At 40.3% G+C, this 20,503-nt stretch overlaps 1 protein-coding gene across 3 annotated transcripts in view; it reads left to right on the forward strand.

The window, feature by feature from the left end:
* The first annotated feature begins 11,812 nt into the window (after positions 1 to 11,812).
* Positions 11,813 to 20,503, forward strand: part of pbx4 (pre-B-cell leukemia transcription factor 4) — a 373,866-nt gene continuing 365,175 nt past the window's right edge. For all 3 annotated transcript variants that reach the window (XM_041176981.1, XM_041176982.1, XM_041176984.1), the window contains exons 1-2: positions 11,813 to 12,040; positions 18,866 to 18,939. In XM_041176981.1, coding sequence (XP_041032915.1) covers positions 11,862 to 12,040; positions 18,866 to 18,939 — 253 coding nt within the window. In that variant the 5' untranslated portion in view covers positions 11,813 to 11,861. The remainder of the gene's footprint in view (positions 12,041 to 18,865; positions 18,940 to 20,503) is intronic.

The following is a 20,503-nucleotide window of genomic DNA, read 5'->3' on the forward strand; positions in this document are numbered from 1 at the left end:
AGGCGCAGAGCCCTTCTGTTTCTGCAAAAATTTGGGCCACACTCTCACACACACCACATAGTCCCACTCACACTCACACACTCTCTCACACTGTCATACATACCCACAAGCATACTCACACACACACTGTCACACTCACATACAAGCTCCTGCACACTCTCCACACAGACAAAGCTCTATCTCACACACACGGACTCATATACACTCTCACGTGCATACACTCCCTCACGCACACACTCTATCTCACACACACACAAACATACAGACTCACACACACACATGCACTCACACTCACATACAATCTCATCCACAGGCACTCTCTCTCACAAACACACATACACACACACAGAATCACATACTCCCTCTCACACACATACACACACAGACTCACATGCACTTTCTCACACACACACAATCTCATACGCATGCACTCTCTGTCTCTCACACACGCATTACACACACACACAATCATATATACTCTCTCTCACACACACACAGACACACTCTCACTCACATACAATCACATGCACGTGCACTCTGTCCCTCTCTCTCTCATACACACACAGAATCACTTACACTTTCTCACACACACACTCTCACACTCCCACATGCACTCACACATACACACACAGAAGTACATACTCTTTCTCACACATACTTTCTCACACATCCACATGCACTCACACTCACATACCTATGAACTCTCTCACAAACACACACACATACACTCTCTCACACTCTCACACACACACTCTCTCTCACACGCTCTCATATACAATTTTACACACACATACTCACACACGCTCTGTTCATACACAGACACTCTTGCTCGCCTTCTTCTCTCTCTCTCTCTCTCTTTCTCACACACAGGCAGGTAATATGTTCCATAGCAGGAAACACATGGCTCCCTGTTCAGTGTTTGATGCTGAATTCCTGTTTGATCTGTACCCGGAATATTCTGCAGTGTATTCAAAATCTGACTGAAGGGAGAAATGTAATATTCTCCCATTTCCTTCCAGCTCAGGTTGAGGTAGAACACAATTTGTTATCTAATTTTTTCTTCCCCCTCTCTCTCAGTCACTGCTCCCACTTCTTATGAAAGCGAGTACTTAGGCTAGGGCTTCGATTTCTGTCCTTCCTCCGAACATGTGATCCTGGGCAGCCAGTGTTGGCAGGCTGTTTCACAATGGGCGACTGTCACAGGTGAGCCTGATGCATGGTGTCTGAAAGATATTCGACTAGGTGTGTCATCACAACTGTCACTAAGATGTCCAGATTCATGCACTTTTCAGTGGAGAATGGGTGGGGAGGGCTGAGGGTCACTCAGCCGATTGTCCGCACACGCATCCCAATGGTGAGTTGGAACAGTGCCTGAGCTGTTCCCCTTTTCTAGTGAGGTCAGTAAAAGCGGATCTCCTCTGTTGCCTTGGTTGGCCCACTAACACGTCCTGAATCCCTGGAGCTCGAGGGACCACTCCCTCCCCATCTATCATCACCCCACTGAAAAGTACCTGGGTGTGGGGACAACAGAGTCAGGCATAGCTGTGATACCACACCGAGTCAAATAGCTCAGGAGGGGGAAACCACTCCCTGTGCAGGCTCACACATGAAAAATAAGGTGCTGGGGGGCAGCAAGCACATAGAAAAGCCAACAGCCCTGCAAAAGCAGCCAAGGAAAGAGAAGGGTGATAAAAAGGCCGAAATAGAGCCCAAACTAATAGAGAACATGGCTCAACAATCAAATGGCTTCCATGCGCAAAGCTCACAACTTCAAATGTGCAAATTAATCATTCGTGGTTCATTTTTTTTTAAATGTCTGTTTTCCTGAGCACAGCATGCCTGAAAAAGCAATAGTCAGAGGTGCCCCTCAACTCCTGTCTCCTATTGTGCTCTGAGCTCACTAGAGGTCAAATTCACTGACAGATATGATTGACGGCCTGTCACCTTTGACCCTAAAGCAGGGATCAAGTTCAGGTTGCAAGGAGTGGGCCTTTGAGGGGTTGCTGGGGGCAGGGGGATAAGGGGGTGGAAGGGGTTGGCTTCCTGCGGAGTGAAATCATAGAACAAACCAGCTCCCACGGGACTGTTAAAAACTTCAAAGAAAAGGCTGAATACAGCTGAAGATCCTACAGTTTAAAACTGCAGGAAAGTAAGGTGAGTTTTTAGCATAAATCGCTCAGTGAGTGGTGACTAACACTGAGGAATGGATTTTAATATATAATGGAATTCTGTTACATGATCAACAGAAAATGCCTTCTGAACAGAAAATATGCCAGGCTGTGCTGTTATTCACCAAGTCACAAAGTGGAATGTAATAAGGGTTTGGAAACTTGTCCAAGATGTTAGTTCTTTGTTCATTTGAATTAACATTTTTCCTTCCTCTCCTTTACTCTTTCTTACCTCACCTCTTCTCCTCTTCCACCCTCCCTTCCTTTTCCCTCCTCTTCTTTTTCATTCCTCCTCTCTTCTTTTCTCTTCTCCTAATATCCCCTCCCTTCACTCCTCTCCATCCCTCCCTTCATTCTCTGTTCCTCCCTCCACCTCTCCATTCCCCCCTTCATCCCTCGGTCCTTCTCACCGCCTCTGTATCCCTCCCTCCACTTCTCCATTCCTCCCTCCATCTCTCAGTCCCTCCCTCCAGCTCTCTGTCCCTCCCTTCACCTTTCCACCCCTCCCTTCACCTCTCCATTCACGTCACCTCTCCATTCCTCCCTTCACCTCTCTGTCCCTCTCTTCTCCTCCTTTCCCATCCCTGTCCACCATCCCCTGCCATCCCCTTTCCCTGCTTCTCCTCTTAGTCATAGAGTCATTGAAGTCTACAGCACAGAAAAAGGCCTTTCGGCACATCGAGTCTGCGCCAGTCAATCAAGTACCTAACTATTCTAATCCCATTTTCCAGCACTAGGCCCATAGCTTTGTATGCCATGGCAACACAAGTGCACATCCAAATACTTCTTAAAACTTATGAGGGTTTCTGCCTCTACCACCCTTTCAGGCAGTGAGTTCCAGATTCCCACCACCCTCTGGGTGAAAAAATTCTTCCTCACATCCCCTCTAAATCTCCTGCCCCTTACCTTAAATCTATGCCCCCTGGTTATTGATCCCTCTACCAAAGGGAAAAGTTCCTTCCTGTCTACCCTATCTGTTCCCCTCATAATTTATACACTTCAATCATGTCCCCCCTCAATCTCCTCTGCTCCAGGGAAAATAACTCCAGTCTATCCAATCTCTCCTCATAACTAAAACTCTCCAGCCCAGGCAACATCCTGGTAAATCTCCTCTGGACTCTCTTGAGTGCAATCACATCCTTCCTATAATGCGGATTCCAGAACTCTAGCCGTGGCCTAACCTGCGGTTTATACAGTTCCAGCATAACCTTCCTGCTCTTATATTCTATGCCTTCCCCTGTGAGTACAGATTTATCCCTCAGAATGGCTTCATTGGCGGCAAACAACACTCCTGACAGTTTTTGATAGAACCAATGTGTAAACTGGGGAAGAGGGGCAAATAAACTTAAAAAATAACCTGGGTCCACATTCAATAGATGATAACAGCTTGACCCAGAATATGAAAGCAGGGGTACAGTAGCGTAGTGGTTATGTTACTGGACTAGGAATCCAGAGGCATGAGTTCAAATCCCACCAAAGCAACTGGGATTTAAATTCAGTTAATTAAATCTGGAATTAAAAGCTCGTATCAGCTTTTGTGACCATGAAATTATCAGATTGCTGTAATAACCATAAAGTCCTTTAGGAAAGGAAATCTGCCACCCTTACCTGGTCTGGCCCAAATGTGACTCCAGATCCAAAGCAATGTGGTTGACTCTTAACTGCCCTCTGAAATGGTATAGCAATTCGCTAAGTTGTTTCAAGGACAGTTAGGGAAGAGCCATAAATGTCAGCCTTTCCATGATACCTTTGATTAAAAAAGGGGGCCTGGGTGTTGAGTGCAGTTTGAGTACAGGTGCTTAATTTAGCAGGCATACATCTGACATAAAGAGATTATACTTAGCAGGAAAGATTGAACATAATGGGGCTCTTCTGTCTAGAAAAGAGAAGACTGGGGGGTGACCTGGTAGAGATCTTCAAGATTATGAAAGGTTTGATGGGGCAGATGTAGAGAGAATGTATCCAGTTGCAGGCAAGACAAGAATTAGGGGCCATAAATATAAGACAGTCACTAAGATATCTAATAAGGAATTCAGGAGAAACTTCTTTACTCAGAGAGCAGTTAAAACGTGGAACGCATTACCACAGGGATTAGTTGAAGCTAATAGTGTAGACACATTTAAGAGGAAGCTGAATATGCACATGAGGGAGAAAGGAATAGAAGGATATGCTGATGGAGTGAGATGAAAAGCTGTGGAAGGAGTCTCCTCTAGAGCAGCATGGACCTGTTGAGCCATTTGGCCTTTTTCTAATGATTTAAAGACATTGGAATTTGTAAATCTGTCGTTGCCTGGCAATAAATTGTCCATCACTCTATAATAACCATCTGACTTAAATTTCTTCATTAAGGGGAATGGTCCATGTTCCTCTCACCACAGAATATACCTGACAGTAACATGTTTCCTCATCATTGTAACTGTGGTAAATAGCTGCTCTAGTAAACCTCTGCCTTCTCAAATCAACAAACCATCCTGATTCTCATTTTAAGAAAAATAATGTTTCATTACCTAAAATTATACATACAAAAATGTTAGGGTACAATATAGTGCAGTGGGTTTCCACAACATTCAATCATTCTGTTTTATGTAAAACCAACAAACCTCCTATGACATTGTCCATGGTGAAAGGATCTCCTGTGGCATTGCTCATGGTGAAGGGATCTCATGTGGCATTGTTCATAATGAGGAGATTTCCTGTGGTATTGTTCATGGTGAGGAGATGTCATATGACATTGTCCATGGTGAAGAGATCTCCTTTGGAATTGCTCATGTTGAGGAGATCTCTGTGGCATTACTCATGGTGAGGAGCTATCCTCTGGCATTGCTCATGGTGAGGAGATCTTCTGTGGCCTTCATTATCATGAGTCAGATGATAAGCTGCTTTATAACAATGGAAGTGCAATCAACAAATTATGATGGAGAAGATACTAAGTCCAACAGTTACAATAACAGAACAAAATGTGCATGACTTTTAATTTACAGATTAGCAGATTTCCCATGGACCTTTTCACCGTGATTTGGAGAATACGATAAAGTACAAAATCTCATATGTGAAATGGTTAAAATTGTGACAGAACTGAATGTGATACCTATACAAAATATGCAATACATGCAAAATGTTATTATATTCAAGATTCTATATATTCTACTATAGTTATTAATCCCTTTTACCTTATTTACCTGGGGGTTCAAAAATATCCAATGCGACACACCATCCTGCTCCCTGCATCCTTACTGTGTTCATATCAAACCTTATCACATATATCTTACACCCAATGTTACATTTTTCTATGAAGTGCCTGGGGACATTTTATTATGTTAAAGGCACTATATAATGAAAGCTGACACTGGTGTTTAACTCATCCTTAGCAGGAGCCATCAGGGCTCTCATCTCCTTCAGTCTCCCTTAACTCAGACAATCAACTGGCTTTTAAAACTCAAACTTGGCATCACCGAGCCATATGCTTTGATATCTATTTTGTCTGCTCTATGCACTTTTCAGCTGAACTTTATAGTAAAAAGCTTCAGGTGCATTGGCCGAATTCAGATTGGAACGAATAAAGAGGGTCTCAGCGGAGCACATACCTCCGTCACACTGTGTTTACTCAACGCTATTACAATTAAGCAGCTCTTCCTTGAGGCTTTTCCCTGCCTGACTGATGCTCTGTTACTAAAAAGCTGAAAAAATAAATCTTTTTATTTAGTGCTTCGCACTCACTGAGGAGGCTTTAGACCAATCTACATTCAACAACCTGCACTGAAAACCCTGCTCACACTTTGACAGCCATGACAAATTCTCCACATCAGCTGAGACAATTCACAACCTTCTAAAACAACCCACAACATTCTAGAAAAAAGTCAATTCATCCAATCTCCCAATGTTAATGGATCCATTAAAAAAATTCCAGACTCTGGATACACATTTTCATTGAAATCTAATCAGTTCTTCTTTGGGCCACACACTATCAGTGTACCAAGTTTCATTCAAATCCATCCATTAGTTTTTGAGATATATTGTTTACAAACAAACTAACAAACGGGGTGAAAACATTGTCTCCACCCACCTTTGGTGGCTGAGGTAACTAGAGACTGCAACTATTCTAAAGCAACCACACTGAATCTCAAACTGAATTTCAGAATATAACGAACCTATAATAATTTCCTCCCTTTCTCTCCAAAAGGTGTTAATTCCTGTTGTGAGACAGCCTTGCATGGAAATATTGGTTTAGGATTGCATGTAATACCCTCACCAGCCAACTTTCACTGTTCAGGCTCATCCAAAGGTGCAGTCTTCATGTGTGTGTCTTGACAGTGAAGGACAGCTGGTAATTTATGTGAAGGCATCTCGGTCCAACCCCATCCTGAATTCCTGCAATGGCTCCTTGTACACTGTCCAGCTGAGCCCTCTGATCAGGAGCAGTGGAGCTGGGCTGAGGTTCCCAAGGGTAATTTGACAAATCCTGGTGAAACAGCTGGTGTTCAATTGGACAACTCAACAGAGAATGAGGAAGGAGCCCTCTGCTAGTCCATTCCTCTCAGCTTGCTGGTTCTAAGGATATTCAACAAAGTACGCCTCCTCCTTCAGGTACCATGCCCTAAGCAGGCATTGGCAACCATGGACTTCCATTGGATTGGTCCATGATTATGCTTGGCAAAGTACTGCAGCAGTTTGCCATTGCCTCCTGCAGTATGGTTGACCAGGAATCTTTTTCCCACTCACTATCAGGTGTGTTGGAAGGATTTGCAGGATGATAATCAACCTGTTTGACCACATTTTGCATGCAACTTCTGGGGCCACCAAGTCCTGAAGTGGGACTTGAACAGAGGGCTTCTGACCCAGAGGTAGGGACCCTACCCACTGCACCACAAGACCTCCACAACAAAGTACATGTCCACATTAATTGCTTTGGATTTGCAGTGATTGACTGAAAGGAAAGTTTATATCGAGTAAAGGAGAGCTAGTGCAAATTGAATAATTATAAAAATGAGCATTGGTATATGCACAACAGGCCAAGTTATGCTCTTGTGTGATGTGGATTCTATGGTACCAACATGATAAAATTATAAAAATATAGTGTCAGTTTAGCTAGCACTATCTTTCAGATGAGATGCTAAAGCGAGGCCCTGTCTAGCTATTAGGTTAGACTTCAAAGATCCCATGGAGTTCTCTTAGTGTCCTGGCCAATATTTATTTCTCAATCAATACCTCCGAAAGCTGTGCATAAATTGACCTTAAGACTCAGCTACATAACAAGTGACTGTACTTTTAAAGTACTTCATTGGCTTTTAAGTGCTTTGAGATGTTTTGATGACATGAAAGGATTGATATAAATGAATGCATCTTCCTCTTTCATTTCACTATAAACCTAAATAAAATACTGATTTATTTCCTGTCAGAGAGAACAAAATCCCAGAGCACTTGATATCATGATTTGAGGTGAATAAGCAATTAATGAATGTATGAAAGAATGTTGTATCATTAAAAAATATTACTACATACCTCTTACCTCTACATTTGTTCTAGTTACACATCTGTAGGACTGCCAAATTCAAAGAGTCCAATTCTCAAACCAACACTGATCTTTATGAAAACTGAGCAAAATGTCAGACTTTCTCTTAAAAAGTACATTCTTCGGAAATGTTAGTCCTCCATTTACACTTTTCTCATCCATTAGCTAATCTTAATTCTATTCTTGATGGCACCATTTGCTCCTTCAATATGTTCCCCAGTGGAGTACCTCATTTTATTAAAATTGTTTCTTTTTTAAAGAACTTTTGGATGGCAAACTCTGTGCCAAAAGAGGAGAGGCGGTTTCAGGCATCCTTCAGAAGAAGGCTACCCATAACTCAACAGTTTCTTCTTCAGTTCTCTGAACAAAGGCATGTCCAACCGACAGTGTTGTGATCTGCACCACAGGTTGGGCAAAGTCTTGAATCCACCCCAACCAGAACAGGAGCTAAACTCCATGCTGATCCACACCAGCTTTCCAGCCAGCCAACAGCACCCTTACATGTTGCTGTCCGGAGCTATGAAAAGTTTTTTTAAAAAATTCAATTCATGGGGTGTGGGAAGTCACTGGTTAGGTCAGCATTTGCTGCTCATTTCCTAACTGGCCTTGAGAACTGAGTGGCTTGCTAGACCGTTTCAGAGGGTAGTTAAGAGTCAACCACATTGCTTTCCCTAAAGAGACCAGATGGGTTTTTATGACAATTGATTCATGGTCATCATCAGACATTTAATTCCAGATTTTTTTTATTGAATTCAAATTTCACCATCTGCTATGGTGGGATTTGAACCCAGGTCCCCAGAGAATTACCCTGGGTCTCTGGATTACCAGTCCAGCAACAATATCACTACACCACCACCTCCCTGATTTTCCTGCCCATCCCATAGCAGGCCAGGAATCTCCCTCCCTTGCCATATGATGCAAAGATCTGCAATCTGATACTCAAACTGTTTGCCTGCTTTATGGAAGCATCTTCCTTAGCCATCAAGTCCTGGAGTGGGACTTGAACCCAGAGTTTCTGATTCAGAGGCAGGGACACTGCCACTGTGCCACAAAATCACCAACTCACTATTTAGCAGTTTAAATATCCCACACCAGCCATTTGGTGGCCTCTCGAGGAAACACTGACCTGAAAAGTGTAAAAGTCCCAGAGATGTGGGACTTCAGTTATGCGGAGAAATTAAAGAAGCTCCACAGAGCAGAGATAGTTAGGTGAGATTTAACAGAGGTTTTCAAACTTGAAGGGTTTTAATAGAGCAAATAAAGAGAAACAGTTGCTGTTGGTGGGATGGTCAATTTTAAGGTAACTGGTTAAAAGAACCAGAGGCAAGATGAGCAGATATTTGCATCATGCAGCAAGTTGTTCTGATCTGAAATGTGCTGCCTAAAAGGTTAGTGGGAACAGATTCAAAAAGTCGGTGGGATATATACCAGTAGGAAAAACCTGCTGGGCTGTTGGGGAAGAACCCGAGAGTGGGCCTAATTGGTAGCCTTTCAAAGATCTGGTACAACCCTGGTGGGTTGAATGGTCTCCTTCTGTGCTGTAGGATTCAATGTAAGACAATTCTAAATGAAATTTACCCACACCATCGACCAATAGTTAAAATATTTGTTTTCTCACAGGCCCATGTCATCCAGGAACTTTGTTCTTACCATGGTCTCCAATTCCTGGACTCGCACTCCTCACCTGGCACATGTGTTGATGATATTCAGACTTACTTTGACCTCAGAGCTCCAGCAGTTTGCAGTCTGTGACAATAAGCAGCTGCCATTTTTGTACCTGGCACATAGAGACTAATTTTCTATCACCAAAATCAAGAACTTTGTTTATTTGTTTCCTGACCTTTTTGGTCACCTAGCCCTGAGCACTCAGCAGTCGGTCTCCCTCCCCTATCTCTCACCGCTTGCCTGAACACTGGTCATGAAGATGACCTGCCTCTGTCCTACCCAGCATTGGCACTTTCTCCCCCAAAACAGCCCATCTGAGCAGCAGGTCTGGGCCACATCACTGTCGATCATTCATCCTTCAACCAACATTGCTGAAGACAGATGATCTGGCCATGATCAGGATCAGATTGCTCTTTGTGGGATCCTGCAACGCAGAAACTGACTGCAGCATTTCCTATAACATGGACTGAACTTTCAGTTGTCAAATACTTTGGGACGTCCTGAGATTGTGAAAGTTGCGGTATAAATGCAAGCCTTTTCTTTCCGCTACAGACCGATAAGTATACTCTTCAGCAATTCTGCGTGTCTGTGCATTTAATTTCAGCGCATCCTTTCACAACCTACTTACTGCATCAACATTATGATAATTAAAATAGGCCACTCAAGTAAGGTAGCAGTGAAAGCCAAACAAAACATTCCATCTCAGATATTCGTGCACTAGGACTGAAGAGGAAGACCTCATGTACTGTGATATTCTCTCTGTTTATTTTTTTCTTGCTAGAAGAGATGCAGTGGTATTATATAAATGGAATATAGATTTATGACAGGTGATTTATTGTAAGTAACCCACTTCTATGGGGAGTGACATATGTCACTGGTGACAGGGACCAGTTTACACAGCTAGAGCAACTCACTGGTTTAGTTACTGTAAGCCACTAGTCCTGACATGTATCCACTACTTAAGTGTGTGTATTCTGGCAGTGGTTTTAAATGTGGTGCCTTAGCAGCTAAAGCAACTACTGCTACAATGACACTCTGCTGTCACCTCCAAACATTGCAGCCATATCTGACTGACCTGGGTCAATAAATCTGCCTTTACAGGCAGAATGATTTCCCATTTAATATATTTGAATTGTCATCCATTAAAACGTTTTTTCAGACTTGCACTCCAAAGAGGGGAAAAAAAACTGTAAAGGAAAGAACTTGTATAAATAACATATACCATGGAAATTGATAGTTTAAAATAAACAAAACACTTCTGCAGACTTGCATCTGCTGTGCCTGTGACTTAAAGTATGCACACGTCACTCAATAGCTTATTTTTTGTAAACCATCACTCAAATGTCGTACATCCTCTCAGCAATCTGCCAATCACTTGGTTTGGAAGGAATCAGACTCACCAGCAGCATCAGGGCAAGAGGGGAAGGGGGGGGAAGTAAAGCCCAACTTGCAACAGCAAGGGCCGTTGCCTAGCAGCCAGAGTTGCCAATCACCAGGCGACGGCTCCACTGCCAATCAGGCGGCGACCCTGGCGGCCCGTCTCCTAGCAGCGGCCGGCTGTCCATCACAGCGGCGGCACGGCTGGAGCGGAAGGGGGGGCGGGGGGGGGGGGGTGGGGAGGGGGAACCGCGGGGGCGGGGCGGGACGGGGCCGCTCTGCCAATCCCGGCGAGCAGCAAGCCGTCCATCAAAGGCCGGCGGCCAGCCAACCGGAGGAGGAGAGACGCGCGCGTGGGGGATGCTCCTGGCAACGGCTGCAGCCTCCTTCCCCACCCACCCCTAGCCAATGAGGGGAGGGAGAGAGAGAGAGAGAGTGTGAGTGACGGGAAGGAAAGGGGGGGGGGGGGGGGGAGCACGAGGGGTGAGGGGGGCGGGACTGCGCTCCAGCGCATTCCTCACTCTCCCTCCTTCCCACCCTCCAACCACCCCCCCCCCACCCCGCCACCTTTCCCAATCTCTGGCTCTCCCGCGCCGTCAAAACAGTCGCGGGCGAGGCGGCTGAGCGCGAGCGAGCGAGCGAGGGTGGGAGCGAGCGGTGGCGGCGGTTAAGATTCAAATCGCTCCAGCGTTCGGTCGGCTTGCGCTGGGTGAGCCGCGGGCGGCGGGTGGGCGAGCCAGCCCGGAGGAGGAGGAGGAGGAGGAGGAGGAGGAAGAAGAAGACGAAGAAGAGAGAGAGGGGGGGGGGGGCATCCGTCCGAATTATTCTCCTATTTCCACCACCCACCCCCCTCCTAACCCAAAAAAAATATATTGACGGGATTTGTGGATTTTTAAACAGCCAGAAGAAGATCAGTGACATTTCCCGGGGTGGTTTTTGTGTGTGTGTGTGTGTGTGTGTGTGTGAGGAGGAGGAGGAGGAGGAGGAGGGGGTGATTTATTTTTTTATATATATATATATACCAATTTTCAATTATTTATTCCCCCCCCCCGGGTCTCTTCACACCCCCCCCCCCCCCACCCCGCCCCGCCGGCCACACTCTTTAACATTAAGTGTCTTTGTGTGTTTGTGGCCGGTGTGTGATGGAGGACCAGTCCCGGCTGCTGCAGCCTCACCCCGGGGTGGCTCTGGCGGTGCACTCGCTCCCTCCTCACTCCCAGGCGGACGGAGGCGACCCCGAGGGACGGAAACAGGACATCGGCGACATCCTGCAGCAGATCATGACCATCACTGACCAGAGCCTGGACGAGGCTCAGGCCAGGTCAGTACGCACTCCTTTCAAACCTCCACCACCACCCCATCACCCCCCATCCAAACCTTTAACCCCCCCCCTCCTCTATTCCCCTATCCCCCTGTCCCTCCAGCTTTTAGAGACCAGTTTTAAAAAAAATAAATTCAAACCCCCCCCCCCCACCTCCCCAAATTGCAACCCAAGCAGCAATCCGCACAAAGTTTGCTCCCAAATCCAAAATCTCCCAAGTCGTCTTCCAACTTTCTCCAGCCTACTTTCTTTATTAAAAGAAAAACTCCCTCCTTTCCTGTATCCTGGCCCATTTTGTACAGAAAACAGCATTTTCTCTCTCCAATTCCAGGATTCCTTAATTATCTGAGGGAGGAATAAAGATTCACCGCCCCCCCCCCCCCCGCTCACCATGAACAACATTACTGACTGACTTTTCCTCAATAGTTTGCATTGAAATAAATATACGCAGTTATACTTAAGTTTATCTAAAATAAATGTAGTTATACTTAAATATATCTAAAATAAATGTAGTTATACTTAAAGATGTATCTGAAATAAATATATGCAGTCATACTTAAATATATCTAAAATAAATATAGTTATACTTAAAGATGTATCTAAAATATATGCAGTTATACTTAAATATATCTAAAATAAATATAGTTATACTTAAAGATGTATCTAAAATAAATATATGCAGTTATACTTAAATATATCTAAAATAAATATAGTTATACTTAAAGATGTATCTAAAATAAATATATGCAGTTTTCCTTAAATATATCTAAAATAAATATAGTTATACTTAAAGATGTATCTAAAATAAATATATGCAGTTATACTTAAATATATCTAAAATAAATATAGTTATACTTAAAGATGTATTTAAAATAAATATACGCAGTTATATTTTTAAATGGCTGTCAATAAATTTTAGTTATACTTAAAAATGTATCTAAAATAAATATATACTGTTATACTTAAAGATGTATCTGAAATAAATATATGCAGTTATATTTTTAAATGGCTGTCAATAAACGTATGTAGCTATACATAAAAATGTATCTAAAATAAATATACGCAGTTAAATTTTTAAAATGTCAATAAACGTATGTAGTTATGCTTAAAATGTACCTAAAATAAATATGTGCCCTTATGTTTTTAAGTACCTGTCAATAAATAAATTTAGTTATACTTCAAAATATATCTAAAATAAATATATGCTGTTATATTTTAAACATATGTCTGTAAACATAGTTGAATTAGGTTTTGCATTAAATGCCCTTTCAGTGTATTTATTGTTGGGGCCTGATTTTTGGCTGGTGCAGTATCCAAATCAGTTCAAAATAATAATGCAAAAAAAAAGTTATAAAAATTCCCAGTCATCTTTTGTAGTCCAGGAGTAGGAAGGGTGATGTGGGTTTTCATTGTGATTATAGATCTACCTTTGACCATATAGGTGCACCTAAAATGATCACGCTGCTCAGGGTGTTTTTGGGGGGGGGGGGTGGGGGGTGGGGGGGGGTGTGGTGGTGGTGTGCGTAGGGGGAGGTTGTTGGGTGCATTTGGGCCCATAACTAAAATGTTTAGCCAAATGCTAATTAAATTTCTATTTGACTAATGTGCCTTTTGACCTTTTAATCAAATTGGCTAATGGGTTTGTGAGAACAAGGACAGCAGCAGGCAAGGAGCATCTCCAGCAATGTTTTGTAATATAAAAAAACTGTTTTGAGTTGCAAGTAAATGGACTGTCAGATGAATTGTAATTTGTGCAAACTTCCCAAGGGATTGAAGGAAAACAAATAGAGCCAGAGTAAAAAGTTTCTTCAAAACACGCTTGGCGACTGCAATCTGTCTGCAGTGAGCAAGCTGAATAAGTTGTTTATTGCACTGAACTGATTATTTTGATTAAATTGAAAGGTTTTGTGGTGATAGTTTTGCATTAGTTTTTTTGGTGTAGAGTGAATTTGCTTCCTTGAGAATTTTATGAAGAATGTTTTTGTAATTGTGCTCACATTCACAAATTAAGATCCAGATTAGATGATCTTAGATGAAAGATTAGATGAAAACCTTTTGATTAGTGAAAAGGCTTTTTTTTGGACCATACAGGTTGGATTGAAGCTACAGTATTTTCATGTTTGCAAACTCAATTGCAAACAACAAGTGACAATCTAATTAACTTAATCAAAATTCTATCTACATCGGTTGTACTCTTTATTTTTGAATTATTTTTCACTTATAATGTTTGATTTTATTTTTCCACCAAGAATCAGTTTGGTACACCTTTATTTTTGACAATGCCACTTTATTCTGACCTTATTGCCAAATGTTTTGTGAGAACTAATGTGAATATAAAAGAAACTAGGATCACCTGACTATATATCATTTTAAAAAAACACACACAAATAGCAGTTTGGAACACATGAAGCATCCTTTGCCTTAGAGAAACAGATTCATCGTTGTGTACAAAGGTTGGAAGAATTTTAAAAAGTACTTACCAGCCCATTAGTGAAACAACATATACATTAAAAATAACTTTGCGGTTGCATATTTTCCACCATATTCTTGTATTGTACCCTGCATTTTATTGCAATTACTAACAGCGGAGAAAAGAAAATTGTGAAGAATTAAGAAGTTAGATTCTTTCTAGCTTTTTGGCTAAAACGTGGAGTTGTGCATCAAAATTGCAGGTTGCCCAAAATGCCAAAATTGGTGCTGTCACTACTAGTCATTTCAATTTGAGTTAGATAGATTTAAAGTGCTGGAACAGTCACTTAAGATGATGGAGACAAAGTTGCCAGTATGCTTTTCAGTGTAGTTCAATAGTACTAGGCGATTGTCATGGTAAAGCACTATTTATGTCTATGCTTACATTGGAGTGTACTTATTCTATACTAATTGCACTATGATATAGATGAGCACAATGATACCAAAAGAATCCATGAATTCTTTTTGCATTTTAATCCTTTTGACTATATACTTTAAAGACTAATTGATTACAAATTTTAATCAACAGATAATTAATCTATTCATCAACTTGTCATCAAGCCAGTCAGCATTGGCATTGTGACTAGGATGGGTTATGAGATTAGAGAAAGGGAAGTGAAATGGGGCCAGGATCTGCTTGCTTCAAAGTGAAGTGAATGAAGCTTTGAGGCTTTACAACTTATACACGCGTGGTCCTGATTCAGTTCCATAGAAATCGGTGACATAGTTGCATTACCATACCAAAGTATACAGTGGATTTTTACGAAAAGCTAATTAATTTGTCGAGATATTAACGTGTTATTATGCAAGGCATTTAACCAGAAGTATTTCATATTGTAACATTTACAAATAGCTAATTTTTCAAATAATTGATTAGGAAAGTAAGACCACAGGTATGGCAATGTGGCTTACTTAATTTTTTTTAAAAAAGTTATAAAGTAAAAGATTTCAAGTTTGAAATGGTGATTTTTAAAAAAATCATTGGTAAATAATATAAGCCAAAGTGTGTATTTTACTATAGTTTCACATTTGCTTTCGGAAGACATAGTTTGAATTTATTTTTATATTTTATCTAGTGTACTGTTAAGATTGTATAGTTTACCTTTAAATTGGTTTAGATTTAAACTGTGTGTGTCATGTTTCCTGTCGTCTTCTTTGAATGACCTGCTTTATTTCTGACGTTTGTGCAATAAAATATCAGTTGAACAAAAGGGCATATTTCTGTATGGTGTTCTGCAGAAAAAAGGACATGTTTAAATCTTTCAGCTGGACTTTATAAACAATCATTTAAGTGGAATAATTATTTTGGATTTGTCTACATCATTGGCTATGTTTGAATGAGATGTTTAATTGCATGCCATAAGTTGTTAGTTGTGCTATCTTAATTGGTTAAGCTAAACTTGGTATATATTTGGGTGACTTGGCATAAGCTTACATGTTTTATCATGTGTGTTTGTGTGGAAAACATGTTCTTGTGCCTTGATCTGATTACATTGTATTGAAAATTATTTTGTACTCTGCACATTGAGATGGTGAAAAGATCTTAAAATAAATTTGGCATCAGCTTCTTCTGTTTAGGCATGTTGATCCTTTACTTCTCATAATATTTTTATCCCTTCCTGAAAGCAAGGAATAAAATTGTTGCTTAAAGAGATTTTACCACACTGTAGTTAAATATTTATAGCCCAGGATTACTAACTACGCTATATTTAAAGATTTTAGCTGCTAAACTAAAATACTGAACTAAAATGTACCAAAGAAATTGTCACCATTTATAGCAAAGTGTTGGGAAATCTATTTTATAGAAGAGTAGGCTTGATATTTGCTTTTACTTGAGCATTGTAATTTTACTAAGTTTATATGCTGGGTCCTGTGTTTCATACTGAATTCACCTTGAAATTTAATATTAACCAATCTATTTCTATGTAACTACCAGCAGCTAGTCTGCTATTTATTTTCAGCACCTTCACTTTGATACTGTGGATGTTTTCTGCTGGCTAATATTGTAAAGTGCAGTTTGAACCAGTTACAAAAAGCAAAACTAATGAGTAAAGACTAGGCTTTGCAACAGTCAGTTTCTGTGGCTGACAACTACAGTTTTCCTTCAACCAAAACTGAATTAAACGCTTGTTTGTGATTTTCAGCTGGCTGGCTTTCTTAGTTTCCTCCTTGGTGCTGGGTTTATTATTTCATTAATATCTTTCATATTTACTTACACTGGCATTCTTTGTATTTTGCCATGTGTAACGAGTTTGTGTTTTTCTAAAGAATCGTATTGTTGGATTCCTTCGTTGTCAGAGGCTGTGTTTGTGTCTCCTCAGTGTTACAGGCAGCACAGAACTGAAGCTTGTGGGTGATTGGTTTTGCGAAATGATAATATACTGAGCACATTTAGCTGCAAAATTTGAGATGTAGCAATAGAAGACATTCTGAGTATGCTTGTATTTTTCCCTTTTTAAGTTATTTCTATTTGGCCTATTGGAAATAGAAGATTTCGAACTTAGCCAATTTAAAGTTTTTTTATAGTTACACCTGCAATTTAAGTTTGTGATTTGACTGGTGAATGTAGATCTTAGCTTGTTATTTAGTCTTTAATTTACTTTTTTTTTTCTTTGCTTCTATACATAATTTCCAGCAAGTGGCAAGAATAGTGCACTTTGTCTGACCCCTTTCACTTTTATAAAGTAAAACTGCAGTCTCAAAATTATTTGTAAAATACAAATATAAACATTGAAATTATTATTGGCATCTTTTCAAACCCTTCAGTAATTGTTTTTTCTACATGGTAAATGGCATTAAGTTATCACATTTGCATTGGCTAAAATGCTGGTATTCCTCATTTCATTCTTTGATGCACTCTGTGGTCATAGAATAGGACTGCCTTAGGTGAAGGAAGAATGCTTTCTAATGAATGGTACTTTAAGCATAATTAAACTCAATTGACAATAATGGGTTGGAAATAGTTTTGCTTTTGTGAAATTTTATTGACCTGGTACTGTACCTTGCTAGCTTTTTTGTTTGGTTATCTAAACTTTTCAGCTGAAATTTCGGTAAGCAGTTTTAAATAAAGCTTTCTATTTCCTTTCAAAATATGCCCCCGCATTGCACTGTTTAAACACAACTGTAAGTGATTGGTGTATTCAGAGAACGGGCAGAAGCCTAACTGATGTGGGCTTTTCTAACACAGATACTGCAGTGATTTGGAGGGGGGAGGGGTGGATTGGAATTTAACATTTTTTCCATAATTAAGATTTGCGGTTAACAAAATATAATGTTCGTTAAACATTTTGTAAATAAAGGACAGGGTGAATGATCATAATTGAAGTGTGTCGGGACATGGGTTTGGGTATGATTTCCGAAATCGGCCTTATGCTTCAGTGAATACATCTTGGTGTTGAGGTTTTCTTAATATTAAAGATTACATTTGTTTATTTATGAATATGCTTGTACTTCAAGGGTTTTAAACCCAGTAATCCAGCTGTTAATAGTACATATTTTAAGAAAAATTGCTCCAAATGAAATAATTAGCTTTTAAAGACTTACGGCGAAATAAAAACTTGGATTACGAGGCATTAAACTTTTAAAACCGTATGTAAGGTTTTGTGATATTGAAGTTCATTTAGCGTACAAATAATTAAACTCGAAAATAATTGCGTGTAGCAATCTTCAGTACGAACATTATCTCTTGGGCACATACACATATAGTATATAAAATAGCTTTAAGCAATTGACCAGTTTTACTGCCACTTCATTATTTAATACATTTTGAAACTCTGTAACCGAAAAGATGAGAATGAAGAAAATAATATTGCGGTTTGTGGTTTACAGGAGGCAAGTGAGACGGACATCCTTGGGAATTTAAGATAATAAGGCACGATAGTACGGAATAGTGTACTAATGTTTTAGTGTAGAACAACTCGGTGCTAATACCGTGTGTTTCAGTGTCTCTAAAAGGTTGTCACCGAACAACAATAACCCTTTGGACAGTTAAACACTCTCCATTGTGCGCTCACTACAGTTTTGTTGAAATTTATGGATTTTTGCAATGCTGCCTTGTATAGATATTTAAAGATTTAAAAAATATTTTCACCTATATTCCAAGGCGTTTAACATGTTTAGACATAAGCAAAATTCGAGTTCGGGAGCTATTTCCATTCGTTATTGAATATTTTCAAGTCCAATCGCTGTCAGTTGCACAATCTGGGAAAGATTGTTCGTTATTTTGAGTCCAAGTGTTTTGCATGTTGCTTTTCCTGACATTGTGCATTCTGAAGATGTGTTCTGCCTGATGAACTCAGCGTTTGCCATTCTCACTCTGTGGAGAGCGATCCTAACATGTTTTTAATTACTTTGCAGAAAACACGCGTTAAACTGCCACAGGATGAAACCGGCTCTCTTCAGCGTGTTATGCGAAATCAAAGAAAAAACAGGTACTGTTTAGCAAATCCGCTTCGAGTCCCTTTCTAAGTGCGAGGGTTAGACAGACAGAACCTCCCTAACTCGCCATATTAGTACGATCAGAACCCGGGGAGTCCGGGCCGGACTGGCGCCGGTTACTTGCCAGCCCCGAGCGGGGCGGACCGGCGCCGGTTGGTTACATGCCAGCCATGAGCGGAGCGGATCAACCGTTCATCGCTTATTTAGCTGATATCTGCTGTTTGCCCTGATTTGCATTTCCTTCGCTTTGGTTGGTGTAATTTAAGTTTTTAAAAACGATACGATTGGGACGAAATCGGCGAAAATGATTTGAGCAAAAGTGTTAGCCCGACTTTCGGTTTATTACCTGCTGAATTTAATTGTGTTGAAATTAGTTGCACCCACTTTCAGTGGTTTATATAAAAATGAGAATGTTGGAAAGAAGATAAGCGTTTGGTGTTAATTTGTGTATATATTTAGGAAATACGAAGGTTGCAACAAAATCATAATGTGTGAAAGTAGGAACCTAGAAAAGGATCGGTGGGCTGGAAATGGCAGATCCAGGAAGCTTTGTGGAAGCACAATAGCAGCAGAAATCGCAGGACAAAAGCATCCCCGTTTCCTTTTATTATCCGACGATTAGCAATCACTTCACAAAGTTTGGGCCTTTTGTCTGTTCTAAAGATTGTTAATGAGCCTATGGAGAAGTCTTTTTTATTAGTTTGGGGAAGGAGCCAAAATAAAGGCGATTGGATTGCTATTCTCAGGCATTATTTAACCAGTTTAAAAGATCAAGGTATTTCAAAAGATGGTAAAAGGAGAATATACGTCAGCCCCTACAGAAAGTAGTTATTTATTTCCCTTATTGTGTTTGATCTTTGAGACAATATTTGTTAGATTGACTATGTTGCTAAAATACATAATATTTATAAGAATCAATCATGTTTATTATTTATCCAGTCAAAAAAATGAAGATGTGGTCACAAATCTTTTGGGCTTATTTGAATGTTTTTGTAGTTTGGTTACAGCTGATCTAATTGGAACCTAAATGATAGCTCATCTAATATATGCTTCTTATACATACTTTGGAAGAATAATGAAAACAGTTGCAAATGTTGGGATAAATTCAGCTGAGATTTGTGAATTGTAGGTTCAGAAAATTAATTTAGATTTTGCTGTATCATAATTTGTAATTGGAGATTTCCAGGGAATACTGTAGAATTGACTATGAAAGTTTGTGTTTTCCATTGTTTTACAAGCTTTTATTTGGCTACTGTACATGTAATTATCACTGGAATTCTTTGTTTTTAGAAACAACATATGGATATACCTTTTTAAATTTGTACCCAGAATTTGTATTTTTGTTGTGTTTCATTAGTTTTAGATTGTAACTGTTCAGTGTTTCATTTTTTTTTTCAAATAGCTGCATTTAGAAATGATCAGTCACAATTTACAATATGGAGTAAACTTGTACAGTGCAAAATGCTTCTGGATATCTTGAAGCTAAAGCATTTATTTTAATGAAATAAAGCTTTACAATATCCTTTACATTTCTGCTACAGAAAGTACAGATATTCT

This window comes from Carcharodon carcharias, chromosome 30, assembly GCF_017639515.1.
Source record: "Carcharodon carcharias isolate sCarCar2 chromosome 30, sCarCar2.pri, whole genome shotgun sequence".
In the NCBI taxonomy this organism is placed as follows: Eukaryota; Metazoa; Chordata; class Chondrichthyes; order Lamniformes; family Lamnidae; genus Carcharodon; species Carcharodon carcharias.